Below are 26,833 nucleotides of genomic sequence, written 5' to 3' on the forward strand. Positions count from 1 at the left end.
AATAAGTACTTATTCATGATTCACACCGTATCCCTGGCCATGAAATTTTGTTTTGAAAGTAGAAATCTAATTTATAGAAGCTTAGGATGATGTGTGAAAAAAACCGGGGAATTTTACAACTATTAAATTCGTTTTAAAATGGTCATCAAAAACACGCTCGGACAAAATTTAAATTTATTTGGATGAGAATACGGATATGATTAGGGGGAAAAGCACAATACAAGCAGACGTTGAAAATCATACAGAAAATAGTTTGTTTGTATGGAATGTAAAAAAGTGGTTATTTAGCCGAATTACTTTTCCTGTGTTCCATGCATGTGTAAACAGTCTCTGAAATTCATTGGTTTGTGACAGAGTAAATTTGATATAGTTTTGGAAATATTTTAAAATACAGTGCCAGCTTTGTAATCGTATAAACCAGGTCTATTCAGGACGGACAGAAACATCGGAATGAAACATTAGAAAGTTAACGAAGGCTGAGAAATACATGGGCACTTGATTCGGCAGAAAAAAACAAAACAAAATTCAGGTTCCGTTACAGTCTGAATAAAGCCAGCCCCGAGTATCCACTTGCGTCTACAAACGCAAGTTGATAGTTGGGGCTGGCTGTAGTCAGACCGGTTCAGTGTTCCCTGATTCCGTTATAATTTTTTTTCGCGAAATTTACATGCAAACGACCGACTTTTTATTATTCAAACGGCAAGAGACTGTAAAAAAGCAAGATCTTGAAATCATTTAGATTTTATATTCGTGTTAATTTACGCTTGCATGGCAATTCGGTGGATTTTAGTTTTGAGTTGGAAATAATGTACATGTACAAGTTGGGAGACAAAACGACTGAAAGAAAATTAACAAAGTTATCTTTTAGGCTCTGAGGGCCATATTGCTCGCATACTAGGCGTCGGAAAAGGCCCGGAAAGTTTCTTTCTTAAAATTAGTTTTTAGAACTAGTATATATATATATATATATATACATGTATAGCGTCAGTTAAAATTTTCCCGACCATCATCGCGGATACCCTGCCTCTATTGCAAAACCTACCTATTGTATTTATTGTTAACTTGTTCTCGTCCTGAACATGCATGAAATATTTTCCACTGGACGTTAACCAACCAATAATCAAATCAATCAATCCTACAATTTACACCCGTCACTTGGAACTTAAGTTGATAAAATTTATATCATTGCCTCTAATTTATTTATTTTTTTAAAATTCGACAAAGTTTAAACGCAGACCGCAAGGAAGACCAAAAATGAACAGTAACGCAAAATTAAATATCTCCGTTACCGCTTGCTCATTATGGCAGTGGGGTAACATGAGACTTTATTTGTAAAAGTACAAGTACAAATAAAAAAATGTGTACATGTACATGTTATTTGTACAAAAGTTGGCTGATAGAATGATAAATGGAGATATATGATATGCAATTTATAAAATAGTAACAGCAGGGCATTAATTAAACGCCTGGAAGACATCAAGAAACTTGTAACTAATGCTAATTGGAATAGTATCTTTACACTTCTTATTTGTAGTTTTAGTAAACATTGGAAACTTTTGAGTATGTGTAGTATAATTGTTACAGTAACATTTCAGTCTCTTGGTAAATATTAGTTTAAGTCTTAAAATTTTTGCTCTTCTCTAGAAAACTCAAACCATAATGAAATATAAGGAGATGCGGTAAAATTTCCAATTAATCAACTTTCCACCAAAGACGAAATGACGGAAATGCTAGCCTTCTTACATTCGGCTACTACATTTCAGATCTCCAAATTACCATTCCATTCATAATATATGAACTGATTAAAAAATATGCATTGTCACCAAATTACTTATAGAGCACGTATCATCATAGTGTTTAACATTTGTCCGTTCGACCGTTAATCCCGCACTTAGTATATATAGAGTTAATTCGGCTAATTATTTAGGACTACAGTCGCTTTGCTTCAGCTTTAAAACTATGTACCTTGTGTTACTACTCATATTATTATAGGTGCGCATATCGTCTGGATTTTCTATTTTGTTTCATGACAGGTTGCTGGATTAGGCATTTTGATAAAATACAAAAGCACATGTACAGAGTACAGACTCCGGTTTACATCAGATACAGGTTTAATTTCAAGCTGGAACTTTTAAATTTCGCAGTTGTTTTACTTATATAAAGAATGCATATATGATCTCAAGATTTGTTTTGTAAAAAAATTTTCACAAATGAAATGGAATATAACGACTGAATTATTCAGGTTAACAGTTTACAAGGTTTGTCCGACTTGTTGAGCAACCAAGTAACACATTTACACCACGCAGAGTACACTATACTACATGTATTGTATGTACCAAGTCAAGAATATGACAGCTGTTTATCATTCTTTTGATGTTTTTCAGCTTTTGATTTCGTCATTTGATAAGGGATTTTTTCGTTTTGAATTTTTCTTGGAGTTGTGTTATTTTATTTTTTGGAATGTGTATTTTATCAGGATCATTATTTTCCCTCATAATTTTCACAAATAACAGAATGTTTAATCTTTTTTAACTGGTGCATCAAATGTGTCTTTTATAAACAACTGTCTTCAAAATTGTATTGTATCGTCCCGAAAATGCATGAACTAGTTGCCACTGAACGTTAAACAATCATCAAACTGAGCAATTAAAAAACTGTTAAATGAATCAAATTTTTTAAAATACTATATTTCTGCATCACGTGATGCAGTGATTATACCATCATTGTCTAATATGATGGAGTTAAAAATCAGTAATTCGGATGAATCTCACGTGAAATGTTTCATTTAATTTTCGCGTAAACTTATCAAAAATCTGATGGTATTTTTTATGGTTTTAAACAAATTTTAGAACAAAGATATTTTTATTTCAAATATTTACGTGAATTTAACCTGTACAAAATTCCGGTGATTTATGCATGAACTATTCTCATAAGATTCACATGGAACCTGTTCACGCAAGTTTCAAGTATATGCTCGTTTGGGTGTGAAAATCAGACGATTTTAATATTAATTCCGATGATATGAGTGAAATTCCATGTGCAGGACGAAATAAAATCATATCTGATTCAGTAGAATTTTATATTGCATTACTAGGAACTTTACGACAGTCGACAGGGGAAATGAAAATAAAATATACTCATTCAGATACCGACACATATTTTTTCTCCATTTCTCTGAGAAGGAATAACGTTATATTCCGTACACCATAACGTCGCACGTTTTTGGTCAAATTCTAGGCCTATTGATCAACTTTGAAGCCATTTATTTCAAAAACAAGGATGGTGACATATGAGTTTCTATACGTGTATGGATTCACTATGCAATCCTGGATATTATGTTAGTTTTTTTGTTTTTCTCCGTATATAAGAAAATAGCCATCCATTCGAAAATCTAAAAAAGTAAGCCGAAAAAAAGGCATTTCCACTATATACCTAAGTAAATTTGTCGCCAAAATTGACGTTTTCCTATGAAAATTACATAAAAAACAAAAATGGTGACCCCCATTTTTTATTACATATTCCGATGTAACTCGATTCAAAGTACACAACAGATATGATAGACAACAACTAACGACAACCACTCTCCTGACTTAAAACAGGTATGATAGACAACAACCAACGACAACCACTCTCCTGACTTAAAACAGATATGATAGACAACAACTAACGACAACCACTCTCCTGACTTAAAACAGATATGATAGACAACAACCAATGACAACCACTCTCCTGACTTAAAACAGGTATGATAGACAACAACTAACGACAACCACTCTCCTGACTTAAAACAGGTATGATAGACAACAACTAGCGACAACCACTCTCCTGACTTAAAACAGATATGATAGACAACAACCAATGACAACCACTCTCCTGACTTAAAACAGATATGATAGACAACAACCAATGACAACCACTCTCCTGACTTAAAACAGGCTTACACAGAATGTGGTAGGGTTAATTATTTTTGTGAGTGTTAAAATCTTCCCTAACTGGGACAATGGTGTAACAGCACAAAAATAGAAAATACTGTAAAAATACATAAATGAATTGACTAGTAAGATCTACATGAAGCACAAAAATCTGCTAACAGAAACAAAAAACACAAATTATTGAACTAAGTGTAACCACTATATAAATAAGGACGTTAGTTTTCTCGTTTGAATTGTTTTGCATTGTCTTATCGAGGCCTTTTATAGCTGACTATGAGGTATGTACTTTGCTCATTGTTGAAGGCTGTACGGTGACCTATAGTTGTTAATGTCTGTGTCATTTTGGTCTTTTGTGGATAGTTGTCTCATTGGCAATCATACCACATCTTCTTATATATATAACAGTAACTGCTAGCTAATTCAATATTAGAAAGGAGAAGTTGTGATTGCCTTTGAGACAACTATCCACCAAAGTTCAAATGAAGTGGATGTAAGCAATTATAGGCAACCATATGGCCGTATTAATATAACTAATGGCCTAATTTATAACAAAATGATTTACAAACAACGAATATGACAGACATAAAACGACAATCATTGAATTACAGGCTCCTGACTTCGGGGACAGGCACATAAAGAAAATTGGCGGGGTTAAACCAATAATAACTATTAAATAAATATGTTTTCTACAAGAGTGCACACGCTGAAATGCTTCGCCTCCTTTACTAATCATTGATATTATGTTGATAGTCCTAAATATAAAGCTTTATTACAACTGTCACATAAACTTAACATTAACCAAGAGAACTAAACATTAACCAATGAACTATGAAAATGAGGTCAAGGTGAGATGACGCCTACCAGTTGGACATGTACACCTTACAGTCCTTCCATACACCGAATATACTAGACCTATTGCTTATAGTATCTGAGACATGGACTTGACCACCAAAACTTAACCTTGTTCACTGATCCATGAAATGAGGTCGAGGTCAAATGAAAACTGTCTGACAGGCATGAGAACCTTGCAACCTTGCTTCGTAACATGAGGCATCCATATACAAAGTATGAAGAATCCAGGTCTTCCACCTATAAAATATGAAGCTTTCTCCGACAAAAGTATCAGGCTCGACAAAAACTAAAGTATCAATACTTATCAAATGTATAAACAAGGATTGGGGTTTATATTACAATTTAACATCATTCCAGAAGGCAAGTAAAGGTCAAAATTAGGTCTTCAATCTGTTACATGTCAATCTCAAAATTGTTAAGTCTAGGCAAAATAAAGAATGAACTTAAATAAGACCTAAAGGGTAGGAACAACAGCCTTGTTTCTACTGAATGAATGGGTACCTGGATTAGGTAATGAACAATTGTTAAATGTCTTGTGGTAAATATTTTCAGTACATATAGGATGTATGTATTTGATTACTGTTAAGTTGTGTCACTTGTTTTCTTGCAATTTTCCAATCGCCTACATAAATGGTTATTGATGGCAACTTTCTGATGTTGAAGTTTTAAAATTAATTTAGAGTTACACAACTCAAAATATGGCTAGTGAACTATTATGTAACGCCAGATAAAACATGAATCTTTGTTCTCACATGTGATGACAGCCTCAACAATGTCAATTATTTGTATACAGCTTTTATACTTTAGAAAGTAGAAGACCTGGATGCTTGGTGTCTTGTATGCTGATACCTTATGTTACAAAGTTTCTGTCTGTCATATGTCAATTTCATGGTTCATTGAGTTTTTGAAGTTTTTTGGCCAGTGAAATACTCTCCTTATTAATTTAGAAGTAATTAAAGAACTATATTTGACAAATGAGACCCTTGCAAGGTCTACATGTCCTTCAGACAGGGATAACCTTACCTCAATCTTTTTTTATGGATCAGTGATGAGGATTTAGTTTATGAGGTGAAGTCTGTATCTCAAATACTTAAGTGTGGAATTCATTTATTTTTGTTGATTGAGAAAAAACTTTCTATTTTAAGGGTATTTGATTTTGTGGTTTTGCCAAACTCTGCGTACAAAGCCAGTATGGAGAATTTGTTGTTTGTTGAACATTTGAATTCAGGGTTCACCTGAAGACAAGAAACCCACGAAAAATTGGTATTCAAAGAATAGTTATGAATCCACAGTGTAGGTTATAGTGCCAATGTTTTTGGTTTATGGAATGATTGTATGGTTTACATGTCTGGTAGTTTCAAATTGGTCTGTGTTAAGTTAGCATGGATGTGTCAGTTTAAGAGATGCTATAATCTATAGGTCAACTATATTTCATGAAATGAATGTGAGTGATACATGTCTTCCTGGTAGGTTTCATATATGACCTTGACCTCATTTTCATGGTTCATTGGTCAATGTTAAGTTTTTGTGTTTCGATCTATTTCTCTGGTAATATAAGCACTATTTTTGGCAGATGGAATGATTGTAATGTGTTCATGTCTTTAACCAACTAATTTGGAAAGATAAAAAAAATTGTAAGGGTTCCGCAGAATCCAGTGTCTCACCTACTTTTTACTGTTAATTGCAAGCTCAAAATGCGGGAAAAAAGTCAATAAAAATATTCCTCTTGATACTATCTTTTGATTGTAAGAAGTTTCTGTCCAAGTTTGGTAAAAAATCCAGGATAGTTTATGAATCTAATAACATAAAATTGAGAATGGAAATGGGGAATGTGCCAAAGAGACAACAACCCGACCATAGAAAAAAACAACAGCAGAAGGTCACCAACAGGTCTTCAATGTAGCGAGAAATTCCCGCACCCGGAGGCGTCCTTCAGCTGGCCCCTAAACAAATATATACTAGTTCAGTGATAATGAACGCCATACTAATTTTCAAATTGTACACAAGAAACTAAAATTAAAATAATACAAGACTAACAAAGGCCAGAGGCTCCTGACTTGGGACAGGCGCAAAAATTCGGCGGGGTTAAACATGTTTGTGAGATCTCAACCCTCCCCCTATACCTCTAGCCAATGTAGAAAAGTAAACGCATAACAATACGCACATTAAAATTCAGTTCAAGAGAAGTCCGAGTCTGATGTCAGAAGATGTAACCAAAGAAAATAAACAAAATGACAATAATACATAAATAACAACAGACTACTAGCAGTTAACTGACATGCCAGCTCCAGACTTCAATTGAACTGACTGAAAGATTATGATTTCATCATATGAACATCAGGCACAATCCTTCCCGTTAGCGGTTTAGTATCATACCATCATAACATATATGAGAAGAACATAACCCGTGTCATGCCAACAACTGGTTTTTGAATAAATGTGTTTAGTTCCGATGCAAAGACCCTATAAGTGAATCAATATTAACGCCAAAATATGCAATCTTTAATGACCTGACAACAGTATCGTAACTATATCCCTTCTTAATAAGTCTATTCAAAGGTTTTGTAACATAGTCCATTTATAAGTAAAATACAGATAAACAGATACAAAATTTTAACAAAATTTCATTCTAGATACTAGTTTTTGATCATAAACAAACTTCAGTCCAAGTTTGGTACAAATCCAGGATAGTATAAAAAAGTTATTAAAATTTTTAAAAATTGAATTTTTTGAATCCTGGCAGAAAAACTAAGTCCATTTATAAGTAAAATATGTAAAAAAATTGTAAGGGTTCCGCGGGACCAGTGTCTCGGCTACTTTTGCTGTTAATCGCAGGCTCAACAAAAATGAGAAAAAAAATCACTTAAATTATTCCTCTTGATACTATTTTTCGATTGTACGAAGCTTCTGTCCAAGTTTGGAAAAATCCAGGATAGTTTATGAATCTAATAAATGTTTTAAAAACTTTTAACTGCAGACTGTATGAAATGTTAACTGGCAGAAGTCAATTTATAAGTAAAATACAGATACACAGGTACAAAATTTTAACAAAATTTCATTCTAGATACTTGAGCTTTTGATCATAAACATGCTTCTGTCCAAGTTTGGTACAAATCCAAAATAGTATGAGAAAGTTATTAAAATTCTAAAAACTTTAACCACAGAGTGAATGTGTTGTTTCCTGACAGAAAATCTAAGTCCATTTGGAAAAATTAAATTTTCTTTTTACAAAATTTTCTTCTGGATACTATCTTATAATCATAAACAAGCTTCTGTCCAAGTTTGGTACAAATCAGGATAGTTTAAGAAAGTTATTAAAATTTAAAAAACATTAACCACAGAGTGAATGTAATGTTTCCCATCAAAAACTAAGTCCATTTATAAGTTAATTACGAAAAAAAATGGATTTTTTTTTTTGCCAAAGGAGTAGGTCCGGTAAGGTAGGTCAAGTTCATCTAACGAAAGATTGTAGACACTTTTTAAACACTTAAGTGTCTATTTCAATTGATTCAATAAGTTTATGGGAAAGATTTTAACTGATTTACTCATTAAAAACGCTCCGATTCTAGGTTAAATATGAAAAATCTATCAAATATGCCCAAAAAATGTCACTTTTCTGATGGTTTTTGTCAAAAATGAAAGTGGCCGCATCCGTGTTCATCCACAACCTTTATATATGTTATGTATTATCATAAAATACAACTCTCATTTCAATATTAAGAATGAACATGAATGCGGCCACTTTCATTTAAGACGGAAACCGTCTAAAATTTAACTAAAATGCTAAAATTGTGAAGATTTCAGTAATTTAGCATGACTTTTTGATGCTGGCACCCGATATATGTGCATTGTATTGTCAAAAACAGCCCATATTTATGTAGCAGAAGCATTTTACTTTCCAATGAATAACTAAAAGTTTACATCTTAACAATTTTGTAAAACTGCTATATTTTGGGGCCAAAAAGGGGGCTTACTGAACCTACTCCTTTACTTCTGGATACTATCTTATGATCATAAACAAGCTTCTGTCCAAGTTTGGTAGAAATCCAGTACAGTTTAAGAAAGTTATTAAAATTTCAAAAACTTTAACCATAGAGTGAATATTTGTGGACGCCGGTGACGCTGTCGACGCAACCAGAATGTAGGATCGCTATATCTCGCTTTTTCGACTTAAGTCGAAGGCTCGACAGAAATGGATTATTTTTTTACAAAATTTACTTCTGGATACTATCTTATTATCATAAACAAGCTTCTGTCCAAGTTTGGTACAAATCAAGGATAGTTTAAGAAAGAACTTAAAATTTTAAAAACTTTAACCATAGAGTGAATGTAATGTTTCCTGGCAGAAAAACTAATAAAATTGAGAATGGAAAAACTTTAACCACAGAGTGAATATGTGTGGCCGCTGCCGCTGGAATGTAGGATTACTAAGTGTAATGTTTCCTAGTAGAAAAACTAATAAAATTGAAAATGGAAAAACTTTAACCACAGAGTGAATATTTGTGGCAGCCACCACCGCCGGAATATATGATTGCCAAGTCTCGCTATCCGACTAAAGTCGAAGGCTCAACAAAAAAGAAACAGTCATTATATTTCTATGATTTATTGACCATGAAATATATATATTATAAATCTTCATTTCAATAAATAAATCAAATATCTTTTCAATGTTATAAATATAGTCAGTATCACATTAACTCAACATAAAAACAAGAATGAGAAAAAGAGCATGTGATATAATTCAATAAATAAATAAAATGCAATTACTTCAATTTTTAAGGACGGAATTTTTAAGTAAAATTAATAATAAATGTAAGAACTAGAATGTAAAAATAGACGGAATGTTAGAGATTTAACATCTGGCATTAACTCTCAATATAAATAAGAAGTAACAATCAGTATAAAAACATAAAAAATCAAATTTTCAAAAAATATCACAGTTTTATGGAAAATTGTTCAGCTGAAATATTGTTAGCACTTTATGGTGTGACACCTTTTAGGTAAAACACCCACTGGGCATTAGATGTGCCTCCAGCTGACTTAAGACAGGTAACAATTAGTTTTCCCATGACCTGAGCCTTCGATCCACTGTCATTTCCATGGAAACCCACTCCTATTCTTTGATCTCTTGGTCCTCGAACAGTGTCACTTTGTTTAGTTACGTAAAACAGTTCATTATCAACTTGATAAGTGAAAGAGGTTTGTCCATGGAATACATTTCTGAATGGAATATTGGTCGTCTGCCCAGATTTTATAATAAATGGTCCTTGTGGTTTAGCAGCTACACATGTTCCATACAGTGGGAAGATATATTCTCCACTTGTTGGGGAACTGATTGTTAGTATTCCTTTATGTTCTCCTAACTGGGAAGGTTCAAAGGTCACATCCACTGAAACGTCAGTTCCACCCACTGAACCAGGAACAGCGGCAACATTTTTATCCACATGGAAGTTGTGATGATTATCAACCTGAAGGAAGGGAGGAGAAAGAATTAAGCTTAAACTTGTTACTTGAATGTTATAATATTTAAGGAATGACTAATATTTTTTCTGTCTATGAAGAAATAACATAAAAAATGTGGTGCACACTGAATAACCATTTTTTTATGTTATTTCGAATAGACAGAAAAAATTTAGTCATTTCTTATAATTTAATTCTAAAAATCGTCTCTCTTTTTTCTTTTTTTTATAAACAAGACATATATTAACTTTAATAATCACATTTATCCCATAATAATCTGTTTGAAAATTTAGATTTCACAGATTTATTGAAAGGTAAATGGTCTGAAAATCTTTAACATTTAGTCAGAATTTTAATGTTATTTAAACATTATTTTTCAAAAAAGTGGTTCCAATCAACCTTAGTTCATTGTAAGGAAACAGTAATCTCATTTTCTTTTTAATTTCCACGATTGACATAAACTGGTCTCATGTGATAAACTTTCTACTCTACATACCTTGCAGGTGTAATCTGGTTTTGTTTGTTTTGAGAAGTTAAGGAACTTTGCCATGGAAACCTGGTTATTTCCCAGACAGCAGTGGAAATACAAGGCTTTCTCTGGACCAGCTGGTGTGGCTTTAAGATTAACCTCATAGGTGTAAGTTCCAAGGTCATTACTGGTAAACTCTATTTTACCAGAAGTTTCTCCAACCTTTAAGGGGAGATAACTGAATGTGCAGACATGCTGAAATAAAAGATGTAAGATATTTTAGTATTATTTCAATATTTTCTTCCGTTTAGTAATGACATAGCTAGCTTCAACAGTTATCTTGCAGATATAACACTTTATCTCTTGGCCTGGAACTAACAAAGATTTTACATTTCAACAGCGCTAAAAATTGTAAAAACACAAAAATCAGGAGATAACATTTCTAGATAAAATTATTTTTCTCAAAGATGATTGAAACATTTGTTGAGTTATCAAAAATTATAAAAAAAACCACTTGGACAATACAGCTCCAAACATGTAAATTAAATCATATTTATCTAAAAGTCATGAAATTAGTCGACATCACTTGGTCTCTGGTGGAGAGTAGTCTCTATGGTAAGCATATCACATCTGCTTATTTTTATATTTACCTTAGATCCTTTCTGTACTACAAACTGGCTTGGTATCTGTATTTCTGATGGACATGTGACACTGAAGGTAACTGGAGTATCCAGTGGGTTTTCCAGGGTAATTTTATGTTCCAATGTCTTCCTGACAGGTGTGCTAAGATCTATAGTACCCATGATGTTTGGTTTGATTGCTTTGAAGGACACATCATAGACAACGTATTCTCCAGACTTCTCGTTGGTAAATGTGATCTACAGATACAAAAAATATAATTGTATATATGCATGTACATTTTACATTCATTTTTTCATGGTTAATTTTACATCAAAGTATTTTATGTGAAGTATATCATATACATATATTCTATTGTAAATGTCTTTTGGTTCTTTGAGTTGTTGGGTTACTGTCTCATTGACATACAACCCACATCTCATTCTATAAATATTTTTAAGAAGTTGTTTTTTTAATTCCTTCCCTTTTTATAGAATGTAGTGAAAATATTCTAAAACACAGTACCAGAGAAGCAATACATACCTTCATTTGTGTAGCCCCTTCCTTATAGAAGTACATTGCCAATTTAAAATCTTTGGATCCACTGGCTGGTACATCTAAATAATGCATGTGTTCAATAGATGTGGAGGCATCTTTCTTCATGTCCTCTCTCGTAACCTTGAATCTGAAAATAAAGGTAATTTGTGTATGTTTTTATTTGAATAAGAAGACTAAATGTAAAGAAGACTTTCAATACTTGATATCTACAAAAAAAATCTAAAAGATGATTTGAACATTTGTACATGAATTACGTAATTAATGAATAGCATTTGATTTACTCAATTATATTGTCCTCTTTTATCTCTTTACACTAGCCATGTGATATTTCTATTACTGCTAGTAGTTGAAATATAAAACAAACTAATTATTTCCTATCTTTTCAGTAAAATTGTGCTAGTTACTACTGGTCAAATCTAGGTCATAAATAGAATTTTTTGTATATTTTAAATAGGTATAAGTTACCTCTGTGGTTGTTTGAGCCAGTTGTTGACTGGAAGTAGTTCTGTGTACCAGACTTTACAAGGTACCTCTACTGGTTTATGTATGATTGGTTTTGGTGCTTCAGCAGTACCAGTTAAGGTCCAGAACAAACCACTTCCATCAGGTGTTGGGAAGAAAATGGATCCCTGTAATAATTAAAGGAAACAACATTAATACATGTATAACATAATAAAGGTTTCAAATTTTTGTTGTAAAAATTGTAAAAAAAAAAGTTTTCCCCTGATATTTGCATTTTATGAGGGTGGTAATGCCCTTTACAGTCAGGCATCAAACAGTCATTTTCGGCTACGGTTAGCATCAAATTATCCTTATCGTGATTCGCCAGATGTCTAAAATAATTATCGTTACCGTTAATTTTGAAAAAAAAGAAGCTAGATTTGTCAAATTCAGCTGATTTTTTTTTCGTCTAAAAGAAAGTGTTCATTTTATCGTCATGCACTAAAAATTACTGTTAAAGTCATTTGGCAAGAATTTTTACTGTTATACCGTCATGAAAGTACTCCCATTACTACCCTCTTTTATGATATGTACTTTAAATGATATTTCTCATTTAGTCAGTTGTACTTGTGCAGTTCCAGATTATCTCAAACTAATACACATTAAAAGCAATTTTCTCAAGAAAAACAAAACTGCAAAATCAGAATACCAGTATAGAAACACTTGCTTCAATTTCTAACAAGAAAGATGTAGAGAAATGAAGATCTTCTGTATTTATATTATATAACCAAGGTCATTTTCAATCTTTATTGGTACTCACAGTGTCTTTGATGCCATCATGTGTCATTTTTACTGGTTTATATGTGATTGCATAATTTTCTGCCTTTAGAGCATCCACCTTGAAAGTTGTAGATCCACTCCACTGGTCCCCTGTTATTATGGGACGTAGAAGCCAGGACTGGTTTGTGCCATTTCTCACAGTTATTGTCTTGGTATCTTCCTCTCTGACTGGAACCATGAAAGGATGTAATGACTGACTTTCTCTGGGGTTGATGGCTGTACAGCTTCCTGTCAAGGTCAAGGTCACTGGTTTGTGAATGCCACCCTCAATGAAGCACTGCAAATTCTGAAATGATAAAAAAAAAAATAGACACTTTTAAGAACAAGTTTAATAACTAGTATTTGTGCATTGGATAATTAAATATCTCTTTTAAGTGCATCAATAGATTTTCTAATTTCATTAAAAATAAGATAATTAGATTTCCATGAGAGTAAAAGTGAAATGATTAAACATCATTATGAGCACATAGTTAAATACATGATCTTCCAATGGGATGCTTTCCCCAGAACATTTTACGTCACAAAACAAATACCCTGTATCTTTAGGTTACAATTTTCTATGACATGTTTTCTCCCAAATGACCCCAGGTCAAATGGGCACCTCATTTATTATTGTAAATCAAAATTGGAGTCTTGTGTATTCAAAATAAGGTGAAAGATGTTTTGTTCAAAATTATTCTAATAACAATATTTGCAAACAAATTCTTACATCATATCTGATGTCCTTTTTCTCTTGCTTTGGTTCAAAGGTCACCTCAAAAGTGACTTCCATACCAGGTGTGATGTAACCTTCTACAGGGTAGATATTGAAGTCTGGCCTAAATCTCTTCATATCCCAGGTAAATCTATCAAGAAATAATTTTTAGAAATAAATAAACAACATGATATAGGAATGATAATCATTTCCAAAGTTCAACTAGAGGCTCTCAAGAGCCTGTGTCGCTCACCTGTTACTGTATTTACTGATGTCGGCCATCTTGGTTGGTAGGCGGGGTCATTAGACACTTTTTTAAAATAGATACCCTAGTAATGATTGTGGCCAAATTTGGTTAAATTTGGCCCATAGTTTTAGAAAAGAAGATTTTTGTACAAGTTACAAAAATGACGAAAAGTTGTTCAATATTGACTATAAAGGACAATAACTCCTTAAGGGGTTCTCTGACAATTTTGGTCATGTTTGACTTATTTGTAGATCTTTCTTTGCTGAACATTATTGCTGTTTACAGTTTATCTCTATCTATAATAGTATTTAAGATAATAACCAAAAACTGCAAAATTTCTTTAAAATTACCAACGTTAGGGCAGCAACCCAACAACGGGTTGTAGGATACATCTGAAAATTTGTGAGGGGATAGATCTTATTCTGATAGACATTTAAATCTTGAAAGATTTGCACTAAATGTCTTAGTTTCAAAGATATAAAGCAAAAACTGCATTTTATCACTACGTTCTAATTTTAGCCATGTTGGCCATTTTGTTTGGCAAGTGGGGTCATCGGACACATTTTTTAAACTATATACCACAATCATGATTGTGGCCAAGTTAGTTTAAATTTGGCCCAGTAGTTTCAGAAAACAAGTTACAAAAAATGACGAAAAAGTTGTTAAAATTGACTATAAAGGGCAATAACTCCTTAAGGGGTTGACTGACAATTTTGGTCATGTTGACTTATTTGTAGGTCTTATTTTGCTGAACATTATTGCTGTTTACAGTTTATCTCTATCTATAATAGTATTCAAGATAATAACCAACAAGAGGCTGTCACAACGACAGCAAACCGGATTTATTAACATTTATTTGTGTCCTGGCAATATCACAAGAACCATTACTGATGATTGGTGAAAGTTAAAATCGTCAATATCAAATTTGACCTCCATTTTGTCATCAGTATCAACATATTAAAATTTGAAAAGCTTAGATTGAATGGTTCGTGAGTAAATGCAACAACGTGAATTGAAACACCATTTTATGATCTTTCAAGAACCATAACTCCTGAACGGTAAAAGTCAAAATCGTCATTATTGAACTTGACCTCCATTTTGTCATCAGTAACAACATATTAAATTTGGGAAGCTTTGGTAGAACAGTTCATGCGTAAATGCACGGACACGACTGGAAACACCATTTTACGATCTTTCAAGAACCATAACTCCTGAACGGTAAAAGCCAAAATCGTCATTATTGAACTTGACCTCTATTTTGTCATCAGTAACAACATATTAAATTTTGAAAAGCTTTGGTTGAATGGTTCATGAGAAAATGCACGGACACGACTGGAAACACCATTTTTCAATCTTTCAAGAACCATAACTCCTGAATGGTAAAAGTCAAAATCGTCATTAATGAACTTGACCTCCATTTTGTCATCAGTAACAACATATTAAAATTTGGGAAGCTTTGGTAGAACAGTTCATGCGTAAATGCACGGACACGACTGGAAACGCCACTTTACGATCTTTCAAGAACCATAACTCCTGAACGGTAAAAGCCAAAATCGTTATTATTGAACTTGACCTCTATTTTGTCATCAGTAACAACATATTAAATTTTGAAAAGCTTTGGTTGAATGGTTCATGAGAAAATGCACGGACACGACTGGAAACACCATTTTTCAATCTTTCAAGAACCATAACTCCTGAACGGTAAAAGTCAAAATCGTCATTATTGAACTTGACCTCTATTTTGTCATCAGTAACAACATATTAAATTTTGAAAAGCTTTGGTTGAATGATTCATGAGAAAATGCACGGACACGACTGGAAACACCATTTTTCAATCTTTCAAGAACAATAACTCCTGAATGGTAAAAGTCAAAATCGTCATTAATGAACTTGACCTCCATTTTGTCATCAGTAACAACATATTAAAATTTGGGAAGCTTTGGTAGAACAGTTCATGCGTAAATGCACGGACACGACTGGAAACGCCATTTTACGATCTTTCAAGAACCATAACTCCTGAACGGTAAAAGTCAAAATCGTCATTATTGAACTTGACCTCTATTTTGTCATCAGTAACAACATATTAAATTTTGAAAAGCTTTGGTTGAATGGTTCATGAGAAAATGCACGGACACGACTGGAAACACCATTTTTCAATCTTTCAAGAACCATAACTCCTGAATGGTAAAAGTCAAAATCGTCATTAATGAACTTGACCTCCATTTTGTCATCAGTAACAACATATTAAAATTTGGGAAGCTTTGGTACAACAGTTCATGCGTAAATGCACGGACACTACTGGAAACTCCATTTTTCAATCTTTCAAGAACCATAACTCCTGAACGGTAAAAGTTAAAATCGCCATTATTTACTTGACCTTCATTTAGTTGTCAGTAACAGTATATTAAAATTTTAAAAGCTTTGGTTGAACGGTTCATGAGTTAATGCACGGACAACATTTGATTGCCGCCCGCCCAACCGACCGACCGCCCAGCCGGCCGCCCGCCGTACATCCCCAAATCAATAACCGACATTTTTGTCACAAAAATCCGGTTAAAAACTGCAAAATTGACTTAAAATTACAAATTCAGGGGCAGCAACCCAACAACAGGTTGTCCGATTCGTCTGAAAATTTCAGGGCAGATAGATGTTGACCTGATCAACAATTTTATCTCATGTCAAATTTGCTCTAAATGCTTTGGTTTTTGAGTTATAAGCCAAAAACTGCATTTTACCCCTATGTCCTATTTTTAGCCATAGCGGCCATCTTGGTTGGATGGCCGAGTCACTGGACACATTTTTTAAACTAGATACCCCAAGGATGATTGTGGCCAAGTTTGGTTAAGTTTGGCACAGTAGTTTCAGAGGAGAAGATTTTTGTAAAAGTTTACGGACGACGAACGACGGGACACCAAGTGATGAGAAAAGCTCACTTGACCTTTCAGGTCAGGTGAGCTAAAAATACACATGCTATTCTTAATCTTAAATGCAAGATAAATTCAGAATTAATTCTCCATGGGTGATATTTACAATAAAGAATTTTTCAAAGCGGTTGCTTGATGTGAAACACAATTATGAGCTTTATGAGGTCAAGTTATTAATGTTATACCACATGTCAACATTTAATTGATATTTTAAATTTTTTAGTCAAAGAAAAGTGAAAAGGAGATAGAAATTGGCATATCATCATCCTAATTGTGAGATTTATTTGCATCTTAAAACTTGTCTTCAGCAGAAATTTTTTGAAAATTGTCATGTTAGTACAGTTGTTCCTTATTCCTAAACAATTTATTCCATCAACTTATCTTTCATGAGAAATGTTTTCTAAAAAATACATGCAATATTGATTTAATTGGCATTTCCAATAATTTCTTTTTCTTTCATTTTTGTTAATTTATAAACTCTACTAGATATTGATAAGACAGTAACTTATATATGAAGAATCTATACATACTTAGCATTCATGTCTCCAGTGTTTGTCATCACAATCTTTTTTGAAGTGGAGCTATTTTTAAACACACTTCCAAATGGTATAGCAGTGGTATCCAAGTTAATCTCCATACCCAATACACATCCTTTGATAGCAAATAATGGCTGAGAATGTCCAGCACATTCCATGTAAACCTTAAAAATACAAGTATATCAAACTTAAGAATAAATTTTAAACAGGTAAATGAGGAAATTGCCAAAAACCTATATCAAAAGGAATAATTTATTATAGAAAATTACTGATAGAGTCATTATATTTTCTGTTAGTTGGTATCTTTTGTTAAAATGAGAAAAAAAACCATGAATGTCACTAATATAAAATCCTTATATTTTAATCTTGATGGAGAAGATATAACTTTACTGATAGAACACATAATAAAATGAATAAAAGAAACAACATAATTTTTTGATTCGTAAAACATGGAAATGAGTTTCATTTTACATCGTAACAATACTTATATCAATCCAATTCATACCTCTTCTGTGAACTGTGGGATTCTGTGTTTATTGTTGAGTTTAACTATGATATTACATGTTCCACCTTTCTTACCTCTTCTGTGAACTGTTGGATTCTGTGTTTATTGTTGAGTTTAACTATGACATTACATGTTCCACCTTTCTTACCTCTTCTGTGAACTGTGGGATTCTGTGTTTATTGTTGAGTTTAACTATGACATTACATGTTCCACCTTTCTTACCTCTTCTGTGAACTGTTGGATTCTGTGTTTATTGTTGAGTTTAACTATGACATTACATGTTCCACCTTTCTTACCTCTTCTGTGAACTGTTGGATTCTGTGTTTATTGTTGAGTTTAACTATGACATTACATGTTCCACCTTTCTTACCTCTTCTGTGAACTGTGGGATTCTGTGTTTATTGTTGAGTTTAACTATGACATTACATGTTCCACCTTTCTTACCTCTTCTGTGAACTGTGGGATTCTGTGTTTATTGTTGAGTTTAACTATGACATTACATGTTCCACCTTTGCCTTCCAGTGTTATATTCTCTGTTGGTGTGATAGACAATGCATTGGTCTGTTGTAAGGCCAGGGTGGTTGGTGTCAGAGCCAGTTTAAATGTTATTGGTGCTGGACTGTTATTAACAACTGGTACTAGTGGAGGTTTCTTTAGCTTGCCTCCAACAACCAGTGATCCTAAGTTTATAATTGATTCAGGAACTTCAATCTGAAATGAAAGAAATATATATTGAATAAACTGCATTGCCTTATTTCTTATTTCTCAAATAATAAAAGATTTGTAAATATTTTTAAAATCATCAAATTCCACCTTAAATTGGATGGATAAAAAAACCAATTCAGCATGGTTATATTTTTTTAATGTTGTTTGGAAATAATTACAAATGCCAAGTAACATTTTTATCTGATAGTAAAATTGAGACTAGAAATGGGGAATATGTCAAAGAGACAACAACCTAACCAAAGAGCAGAAAACAGCCCTGGGCCAGAAAAGTTAACAGATATATATTTAAGATTTCATTGAGTGTTCCTATGCTGTATTGCATGCTAGGTCATCTATGTTTATTATAATTCAGTAATTGTTTATCTGACAAAAAATGCACAAACCTTCATTTCAGTTCCAGTCCCAATAATCGTAACACTATTTCTAGATAGTCCATTAATTTCAAATACAATCTGTTCTTTATACACTCTTGCCTCCCTTGGATAGAAGGTAAACAATACATCTATCGACTGCCCTGATGGAATTACACAAGGCTTGAAGTTATGATGCAGATGATCTGTTGGCACATATAAACAATTTACACTAATGTCTTTTCTATCCTTATTGGTCAGTTTCAGCACCTTATTACGATCTGGCATTCCTGCCTTGTAGATGAAACAATTTCCAAAGTTGTACGATTGGAAAGAGAAATGTAGTCCTGGAGTTACGCCCAGTCCTTCGAGTCCAATACTGTATGTTGGTCCATTCTTAATCTAAAAGTACAACAGAAAAAATATGAGAAATATGTAATAATTTTATGTAGAAATTCATCAAACACTTTTTTTTAGATGATTCAGTTTCATTTGAATTTAAACAAGTAGAAACATGTTTTGCATATTTATTTTTTTTAAATATCAAATCTCTGACATTATATCAATCAATTAAAACTTTTATATTTACATTTAATCTTTTATTTCTTTAAATCATAACTTGTTGCATGATCCATTTTTTAAATTTTCCTTAATGTTGTTTTAAAGTTGTAAACTTTTCTATTACATTGTAACAGTTTCTTTTCTTTGATTCATTTTAGAATTAATACCTTCAGGACAAGTTCACAGTCCTTAAGTGTTGTACGACTAGGTGGACAGAAGACAAGTCTGCAGACAGCTTTCTCTCCATGGAGAACCCCACCACGGCCTGGAGTAATGGAAACCATATCTTTCTTCTGAGAGCTCATGTTCATCTCCCATTCATAGTCAAAGTTAAACTTTCCAGAGTTTATGATCGTTAGGTTTCTTATCTGTTGTTCATTTACCTCAACCTGTAAAAAGCAGAATATTTAGAGCTGTTTCAATGATATATTCTCCATTATCATTCTATAAGTATAAAATAAAATTGAGAATGGAAATGGGGAATGTGCCAAAGAGACAACAACCCGACCATAGAATAGACAACAGCAGAAGGTCACCAACAGGTCTTCAATGCAGCGAGAAATTCCCACACCTGAAGGTGTCCTTCAGCTGGCCCCTAAACAAATATATATACTAGTTCAGTGATAATGAACGCCATACTAAACTCCAAATTGTACACAAGAAACTTAAATTAAAAATAATACAAGACTACCAAAGTGTAGAGACTCCTGACTTGGGACAGGCGCAAAAATGTGGCGGGGTTAAACATGTTTATAAGATCTCAACCCTCCCCTATACCTCTAGCCAATGTAGAAAAGTAAATCATAACAATATGCACATTAAAATTCAGTTCAAGAGAAGTCGGAGTCTGATGTCAGAAGATGTAACCAAAGAAAATAAACAAAATGACAATAATACATAAATACAACAGACTACTAGAAGTTAACAGAATGGACAAATGTAGCCAAAATTATAATTCGATATCACTGTTTAAGTTCAAATCATTACTTGCATGAGACATATTTCATGCCCTCAGAGAGGTGTAGAGTTGAAAATTAGTGTGTTAATTCTTTTCGGACTAGAAAGGGGCAATAAATGCCAGATTCTGTACAAAGTAGGACAATTTATAATATGGAATTAGGAAATAACCATCTCTTTTCTCTATCCTTTCTCTATGATTTTGTCTTATGAACTCGACGTTTCTTTATTCTTTATATATATATATTTAAAAAAAACATTTGACCACGAAGTTTAACGTGAAGGTAACATTTTTTCAGTTTTTAATTTTTTTTTATTAAAATTTGGGATTTTGACATATTTTTAATGGAGTGTAGGTAGAACCCTACAGGTAGACAAATATATGACGTTTTTAATCTAAAGACAGAGAAAGTGAAATGGGTCGAATTTGGCGCTCAAAGTTGTGAGAGTTACATCATAGACGATGTGACGTCAATGTGGGTCATTTGCATAGCTAGGTCAGTAGTCCCATTCATTGACAATGTGGCAGAATAGTGATGCATTTACTAAAATGAGTGGAAATAATCGACATAATAAGATAAAATTGTTAGTGGATTAAGTATCTAATTATACAGACATCATGGATAATCTACAGAATTTGATATTTCATAAGGAACAACCATGGAACTAAGGAAACTCGCATGAATTTCCCTAATGTAATGGGTAGCAACGTCGGGGGATATGGGTTAGCAACACTCAGGGGCGTAGGTTTTGTAACGACGTGCTTTAACCAATCAAAATCATAGGAATATACTAAGCCGGGGATAATACCTTTTAAAATTATTTTTTTCTGTCTTATGTGCATATTTAAGATCCCATAGATCAAAAGTAATAGTATTTCTAATGCAATAGGTTAATGGTGGAAAATTAAGGTTGAATTGTAGTTTAGTCAGAATTGTTGTATATCTGTATTAGATTATGATTTCTAGTAATGCTTACCTCTCCAAAACGGATTATATTCATGCCATTGCATATAAGTTCTTCTACTCTTCCTTGTGAATCCTCACACAGTAACGAAGAATTCATAGAATACCCTTCAGCCTTTACATTCAGAGTAACTGGTGTAACCTTCCTCTTAACTTTGCATATAATGTTGAAATTTACTTCCTTGTCAGAATTTGGGGCAAAATGCAACTGTATTGGTGCCCTGAAATTAGTAAAAATACATGTCTTTTTAGAAATTTGTGAAAAATAGATAAAATTTTTGATTGACTTTCAATTTTAATCAATATCAATGATCAATGGATAGTGACATAGCATTATTTTAAAATTTGTGTGTTCCCCGTTTGTTTAGTTTGTGAATAATAAAATGTTAAAAACTATAGCATGATTTTGAAATTTAAGGAATGTTAGTCTTATATTTTTTTTTTACTGACGAATATGACAAGAGTTATCTCCCATTACAATATTTTTTGTTGGTGTAAAAAATGAGGTAAAATTATCATGTAACACTAATGATACCTTGATTTTGGTGGAATAATTCCAGTCATTGGTTCCACCAGAATGTGGGCGGAGAAACCAGCTGAGTGACAGGAATCTTGTTCCATAACATAAGAGAAAGCCTCTTCTTCGTTGTTGATGATGTAAACACTTTCTGTTGCTGCATGTCCTACAAAATAACATATTGGTATAATATTTTATGAAAAGTTTTCAGGAATCTTTGAAGCATTAGAACACTAAATTCTGAAATTTTTATGAGGATTTTCAATTGCAAAAATTGTGACAGGATATTTTTTTTGAATAAATAAAAAAATGCATTGTCAATTTTGACTTTTATTTCTTTGATGCAGCATTTGTAAAACTCATTCCAAGTTTTTGTAACAAGCATTAGGTCCAAGGACACAGTTATTGTCCTTTGGTTTTCGTTGTCTAGAAATATAGTACCGAGCGTGAACAGTGTATAACTTGCATTTTTTATTTGATACACTTTCCCAATTTATTTCTTGATATCTAATGTCTGAAATATTAAGTAGGGGGGTGAAATTACATGTTAAACAAAATTTGGCTGCTGAATCTTTATGTTTTAAAGTAGTGATTTGGTCCAATTAAAAAAGGTCAAATTTTATTATGTATGAATCTGTCAAACTGAATTTTACACCCCCTTAACACAGAATTGCCAATTCTTTGAGTTAGAGCTGGTAGAAGTTTCTATAATTTTGATATTATTTGTCCCACTAGTAGTACACTACACTGTAAAAATCTTTTTGAGAAAGAGCAGGTGCTATTTTTTGAATTTGAATTTATTGTCTAAAAGAAATGCACTACAAAATAACTGTGTTCTTGGGCCATTATAATTAATGCAATGATTTCTGAATTTACAGAATAGGAAATTATGGTTCTAATCTCACTGCCTATGAATATTTCAAGTTTATTCAAATTTTCAACAACATCAAATAAGATTCATTTCTTTGTACTTACTTTATGATATATTTTTGTTTTTTTCAGCATTTTTAAGTCTGTTTTATACAATGCCTAAATTTTATTATTTAACAGTCTCCCAAAAATTAAAATTTCTTATTGCCAATGGAAACGAATATATAGTAACTTAATCATACCTATCAGCAATGCCTTGAAGTTCATGTGAGACCTGTCCATGGCAATATCTGGTTCTCTAGCTTTACCGACCAACAAAAATGGTACAGAAATATTCTGGTCAGGAATAACAAATCTCCAGAATGACTCAACTGTGTCCAGTTCCATAGATGTAAACTCAAATGTAACCTGCAGAAGACATGAATCAGGTTAAAGATCATTAAAAAAATATCAGGGTAGCTGAAAATACTGTGAATTAAATATTTTCTTCTGTATTTATTTTCATTGATTGAGCAAAAACTGCATTTTTTTTTGGGAAACATAATTTTGTGGTAATGAAAAATTCTGCATATACTGGGTAAGCCTTGATGAAATGTGCATTTTGTTTAACACTTTAATTATTTGAAAAATCTATCAATACTACAAAATATAGTACCTCATGAATCATAATGAATCCCAAGTTATCTGCATAATTACACATTACACTTATTATTGTTATAAACTAAAAATATCTAGTAAATTTTATTGGCCGGCCATTTCTAGTTCATAAACCTGCTCTTTTTTAAGCAGTTTATTTTGTAGAGTCTGTATTAATAAAATTTCATATATATGTATAGTTTTTGCTCATTTTGTAAAATATGCCATAATTCCCTGAACAACTGCTGAATGTTATTGTTACTAGAAATAAATATGCAAGGGAAATAGTGTTCATTCTTTCATCTATTTAAATGTTTTATAAAACTTACGGGGAATCTCTTTCCACTTTTGATGAGACCTTCCATAGTGACACATTTGAATGGCGATACCTTTGTTGTGTCATCATTTCTATCTTCACAGATCCATTCAAAACTGTAACCCTTGTTTGTAGGGTTAACTACGCCAAATGTTCTATAAATAAAACAATCAATTAGTGGATTTACATAAAACTAAATTATGAATAATGCTGATATATCATATAAATCTATATTTTCACAATAAATGTATAACATTCTATTATAAGATGTAGTTGATGAATCTCATTACTTTACGATTTTGTCATTTAAAGCCCCTGATGATTATCAATTAAGGAGCATCTGTCAGAAACATTAACAACCAGTTGCTTTGCAGGGCGCAGCATTATACGACCGCAGATGTAGAACCCTGAACAGATGGGACAAGTATGGACACAACTTTTAAGTTTGATACAGCTATAAATGTGGATTGTGATTAAATAGTTGACACAACATAGGTTTATGTCACATTATGAATTTGGTTTAAGAAATGAAAATTAGAATTTAAAATTTTTAAATTGGATATTAAACTATTATGGTTCAATATCCAAAATATAGATACATGATTATATTCAGGATATTATAGAATTCTAAAAATTAATTTTTTGATGAAATCAAGTAATGTTTAATTTTAAACTTTGTAGGCCTCAATGTGGACCAATTTTATTAGTGAATCAAATATTTAAAACTGATCTCAATTCAAATTTCTAATGAAGTTTGCAACAATAACTGCTCATTTAAATACATCATACAATATTAAAATGTAATAAAAAGAGCTTGTTATCACTGAATGGTAAAGATTGTTTTAATTTATCAGTTGGTAGTAAAAATGAAAATACATTGTATATTGTATAAAACAATGATTAAAGTTGATTCAACTACTATTCTATACAAAGAAAGATAACTCCAATTGAAAATTAATTGCTATTGCACAATATTGTGCAATTAGATATTTCTTGCTATTGTGCAATACTGTGCAATTGAAAATTTCTTGCTATTGCACAATACTTGATATGATAATATTGAATCCTGATTTGGACCAACTTGAAAACTGGGCCCATAATCAAAAATCAAAGTACATGTTTAGATAAAGCATATCAAAGAAGCCCAAGAATTTAATTTTTGTTAAAATCAAACTTAGTTTAATTTTGGACCCTTTGGACCTTAATGTAGACCAATTTGAAAACTGGACCAAAAATTAAGAATCTAGATACACAGTTGGATTTGGCATATCAAAGAACCCCATTTATTCAATTTTTGATGAAATCAAACAAAGTTAATTTTGGACCCCCATATGGACCAACTTGAAAACTGGGCCAATAATTAAAAATCTAAGTACATTTTTAGATTCAGCATATCAAAGAACCCCAAGGATTCAATTTTTGTTAAAATCAAACTAAGTTTAATTTTGGACCCTTTGGACCTTAATGTAGACCAATTTGAAAACGGGACCAAAAATTAAGAATCTACATACATAGTTAGATTCGGCATATCAAAGAACCCCAATTATTCAATTTTTGATGAAATCAAACAAAGTTCAATTTTGGACCCTTTGGGCCCCTTATTCCTAAACTGTTGGGACCAAAACTCCCAAAATCAAACCCAACCTTCCTATTATGGTCATAAACCTTGTGTTTAAATTTCATAGATTTCTATTTACTTATACTAAAGTTATGGTGCGAAAACGAAAAATAATGCTTATTTGGGCCCCTTTTTGGCCCCTAATTCCTAAACTGTTGTGACCTCAACTCCCAAAATCAATCCCAACCTTCCTTTTGTGGTCATAAACCTTGTGTTTAAATTTCATTGATTTCTATTTACTTATACTAAAGTTATTGTGCGAAAACCAAGAATAATGCTTATTTGGGCCCTTTTTTGGCCCTTAATTCCTAAACTGTTGGAACCAAAACTCCCAAAATCAATCACAACCTTCCTTTTGTGGTCATAAACCTTGTGTCAAAATTTCATAGATTTCTATTCACTTAAACTAAAGTTATGGTGCGAAAACCAAGAAAATGCTTATTTGGGCCCTTTTTGGCCCTTAATTCCTAAAATATTGGGACCAAAACTCCCAAAATCAATCCCAACCTTCCTTTTGTTGTCATAAACCTTGTGTTAAAATTTCATTGATTTCTATTCACTTTTACTAAAGTTAGAGTGCCAAAACTAAAAGTATTCGGACGACGACGACGACGACGACGACGACGAGGACGACACCAACGTGATAGCAATATACGACCAAAAAATTAAAATTTTTGCGGTCGTGTAAAAATGGTATTATTCCTTTCATGTAAGTATAAAGATTATTTATTATATTCTGTGCAGACTTTCATCCCTTATAATCATTTAATATTTTGTCTTCCAGCATATCCAATGAAGACAAATCCAGAAAATTTATAAAATTTAGTTTGTTTTTTTTTTTGTGCATAAAAGCTAATACAAACAAAACACAATAATACACTTACAAAGTTTTCTTTACACCAACACCAACACAACTAAACTCAATGACACGAGTGTTGGGATCAAGAGTTGTTCCCCTTGTTGAATCTCCTGGTCCAGGTAATTCAGGGTCCCGTCTGGCTCCAGTAATGTAATCTGAATCTTGAAGTTCAAAGTGACAATATGGCATCAGACTCTTTCCCTTCAAACCAACAACAGGTCCTTGGATATCCTTCTCTAAGTTTGGAATACTGAAATGTAAATATGCATGTAATATCATGAATCATATTTCAGCTTTGTTTACATAGACATAGAGTGTCTACTGTTTTAAGCAGATGGTTGATATATTTATTTTATAAACAGTTATACCTGCATCCTACACA

The 26,833-nt window shown here is 32.5% G+C and overlaps 1 protein-coding gene across 5 annotated transcripts in view; it reads right to left on the bottom strand.

Annotated features, from left to right (window-relative positions):
• Positions 1-9,371: 9,371 nt before the first annotated feature.
• The window catches only part of LOC143080313 (hydrocephalus-inducing protein homolog), an 81,042-nt gene continuing 63,580 nt past the window's right edge, over positions 9,372-26,833 (bottom strand). For all 5 annotated transcript variants that reach the window (XM_076256094.1, XM_076256093.1, XM_076256096.1 and 2 more), the window contains 16 exons: positions 26,477-26,701; positions 23,988-24,129; positions 23,265-23,430; positions 22,171-22,318; positions 21,649-21,856; positions 19,881-20,102; positions 19,186-19,554; positions 18,521-18,787; positions 17,566-17,735; positions 13,880-14,015; positions 13,151-13,456; positions 12,355-12,518; positions 11,875-12,016; positions 11,364-11,591; positions 10,741-10,968; positions 9,372-10,252 (listed from right to left, as the gene is read on the bottom strand). In XM_076256094.1, the coding sequence (XP_076112209.1) occupies positions 9,764-10,252; positions 10,741-10,968; positions 11,364-11,591; positions 11,875-12,016; positions 12,355-12,518; positions 13,151-13,456; positions 13,880-14,015; positions 17,566-17,735; positions 18,521-18,787; positions 19,186-19,554; positions 19,881-20,102; positions 21,649-21,856; positions 22,171-22,318; positions 23,265-23,430; positions 23,988-24,129; positions 26,477-26,701 (3,610 nt within the window). In that variant the 3' untranslated portion in view covers positions 9,372-9,763. The remainder of the gene's footprint in view (positions 10,253-10,740; positions 10,969-11,363; positions 11,592-11,874; positions 12,017-12,354; positions 12,519-13,150; positions 13,457-13,879; positions 14,016-17,565; positions 17,736-18,520; positions 18,788-19,185; positions 19,555-19,880; positions 20,103-21,648; positions 21,857-22,170; positions 22,319-23,264; positions 23,431-23,987; positions 24,130-26,476; positions 26,702-26,833) is intronic.

The sequence above is a fragment of the Mytilus galloprovincialis genome, chromosome 6 (assembly GCF_965363235.1).
Source record: "Mytilus galloprovincialis chromosome 6, xbMytGall1.hap1.1, whole genome shotgun sequence".
Taxonomy (NCBI): domain Eukaryota; kingdom Metazoa; phylum Mollusca; class Bivalvia; order Mytilida; family Mytilidae; genus Mytilus; species Mytilus galloprovincialis.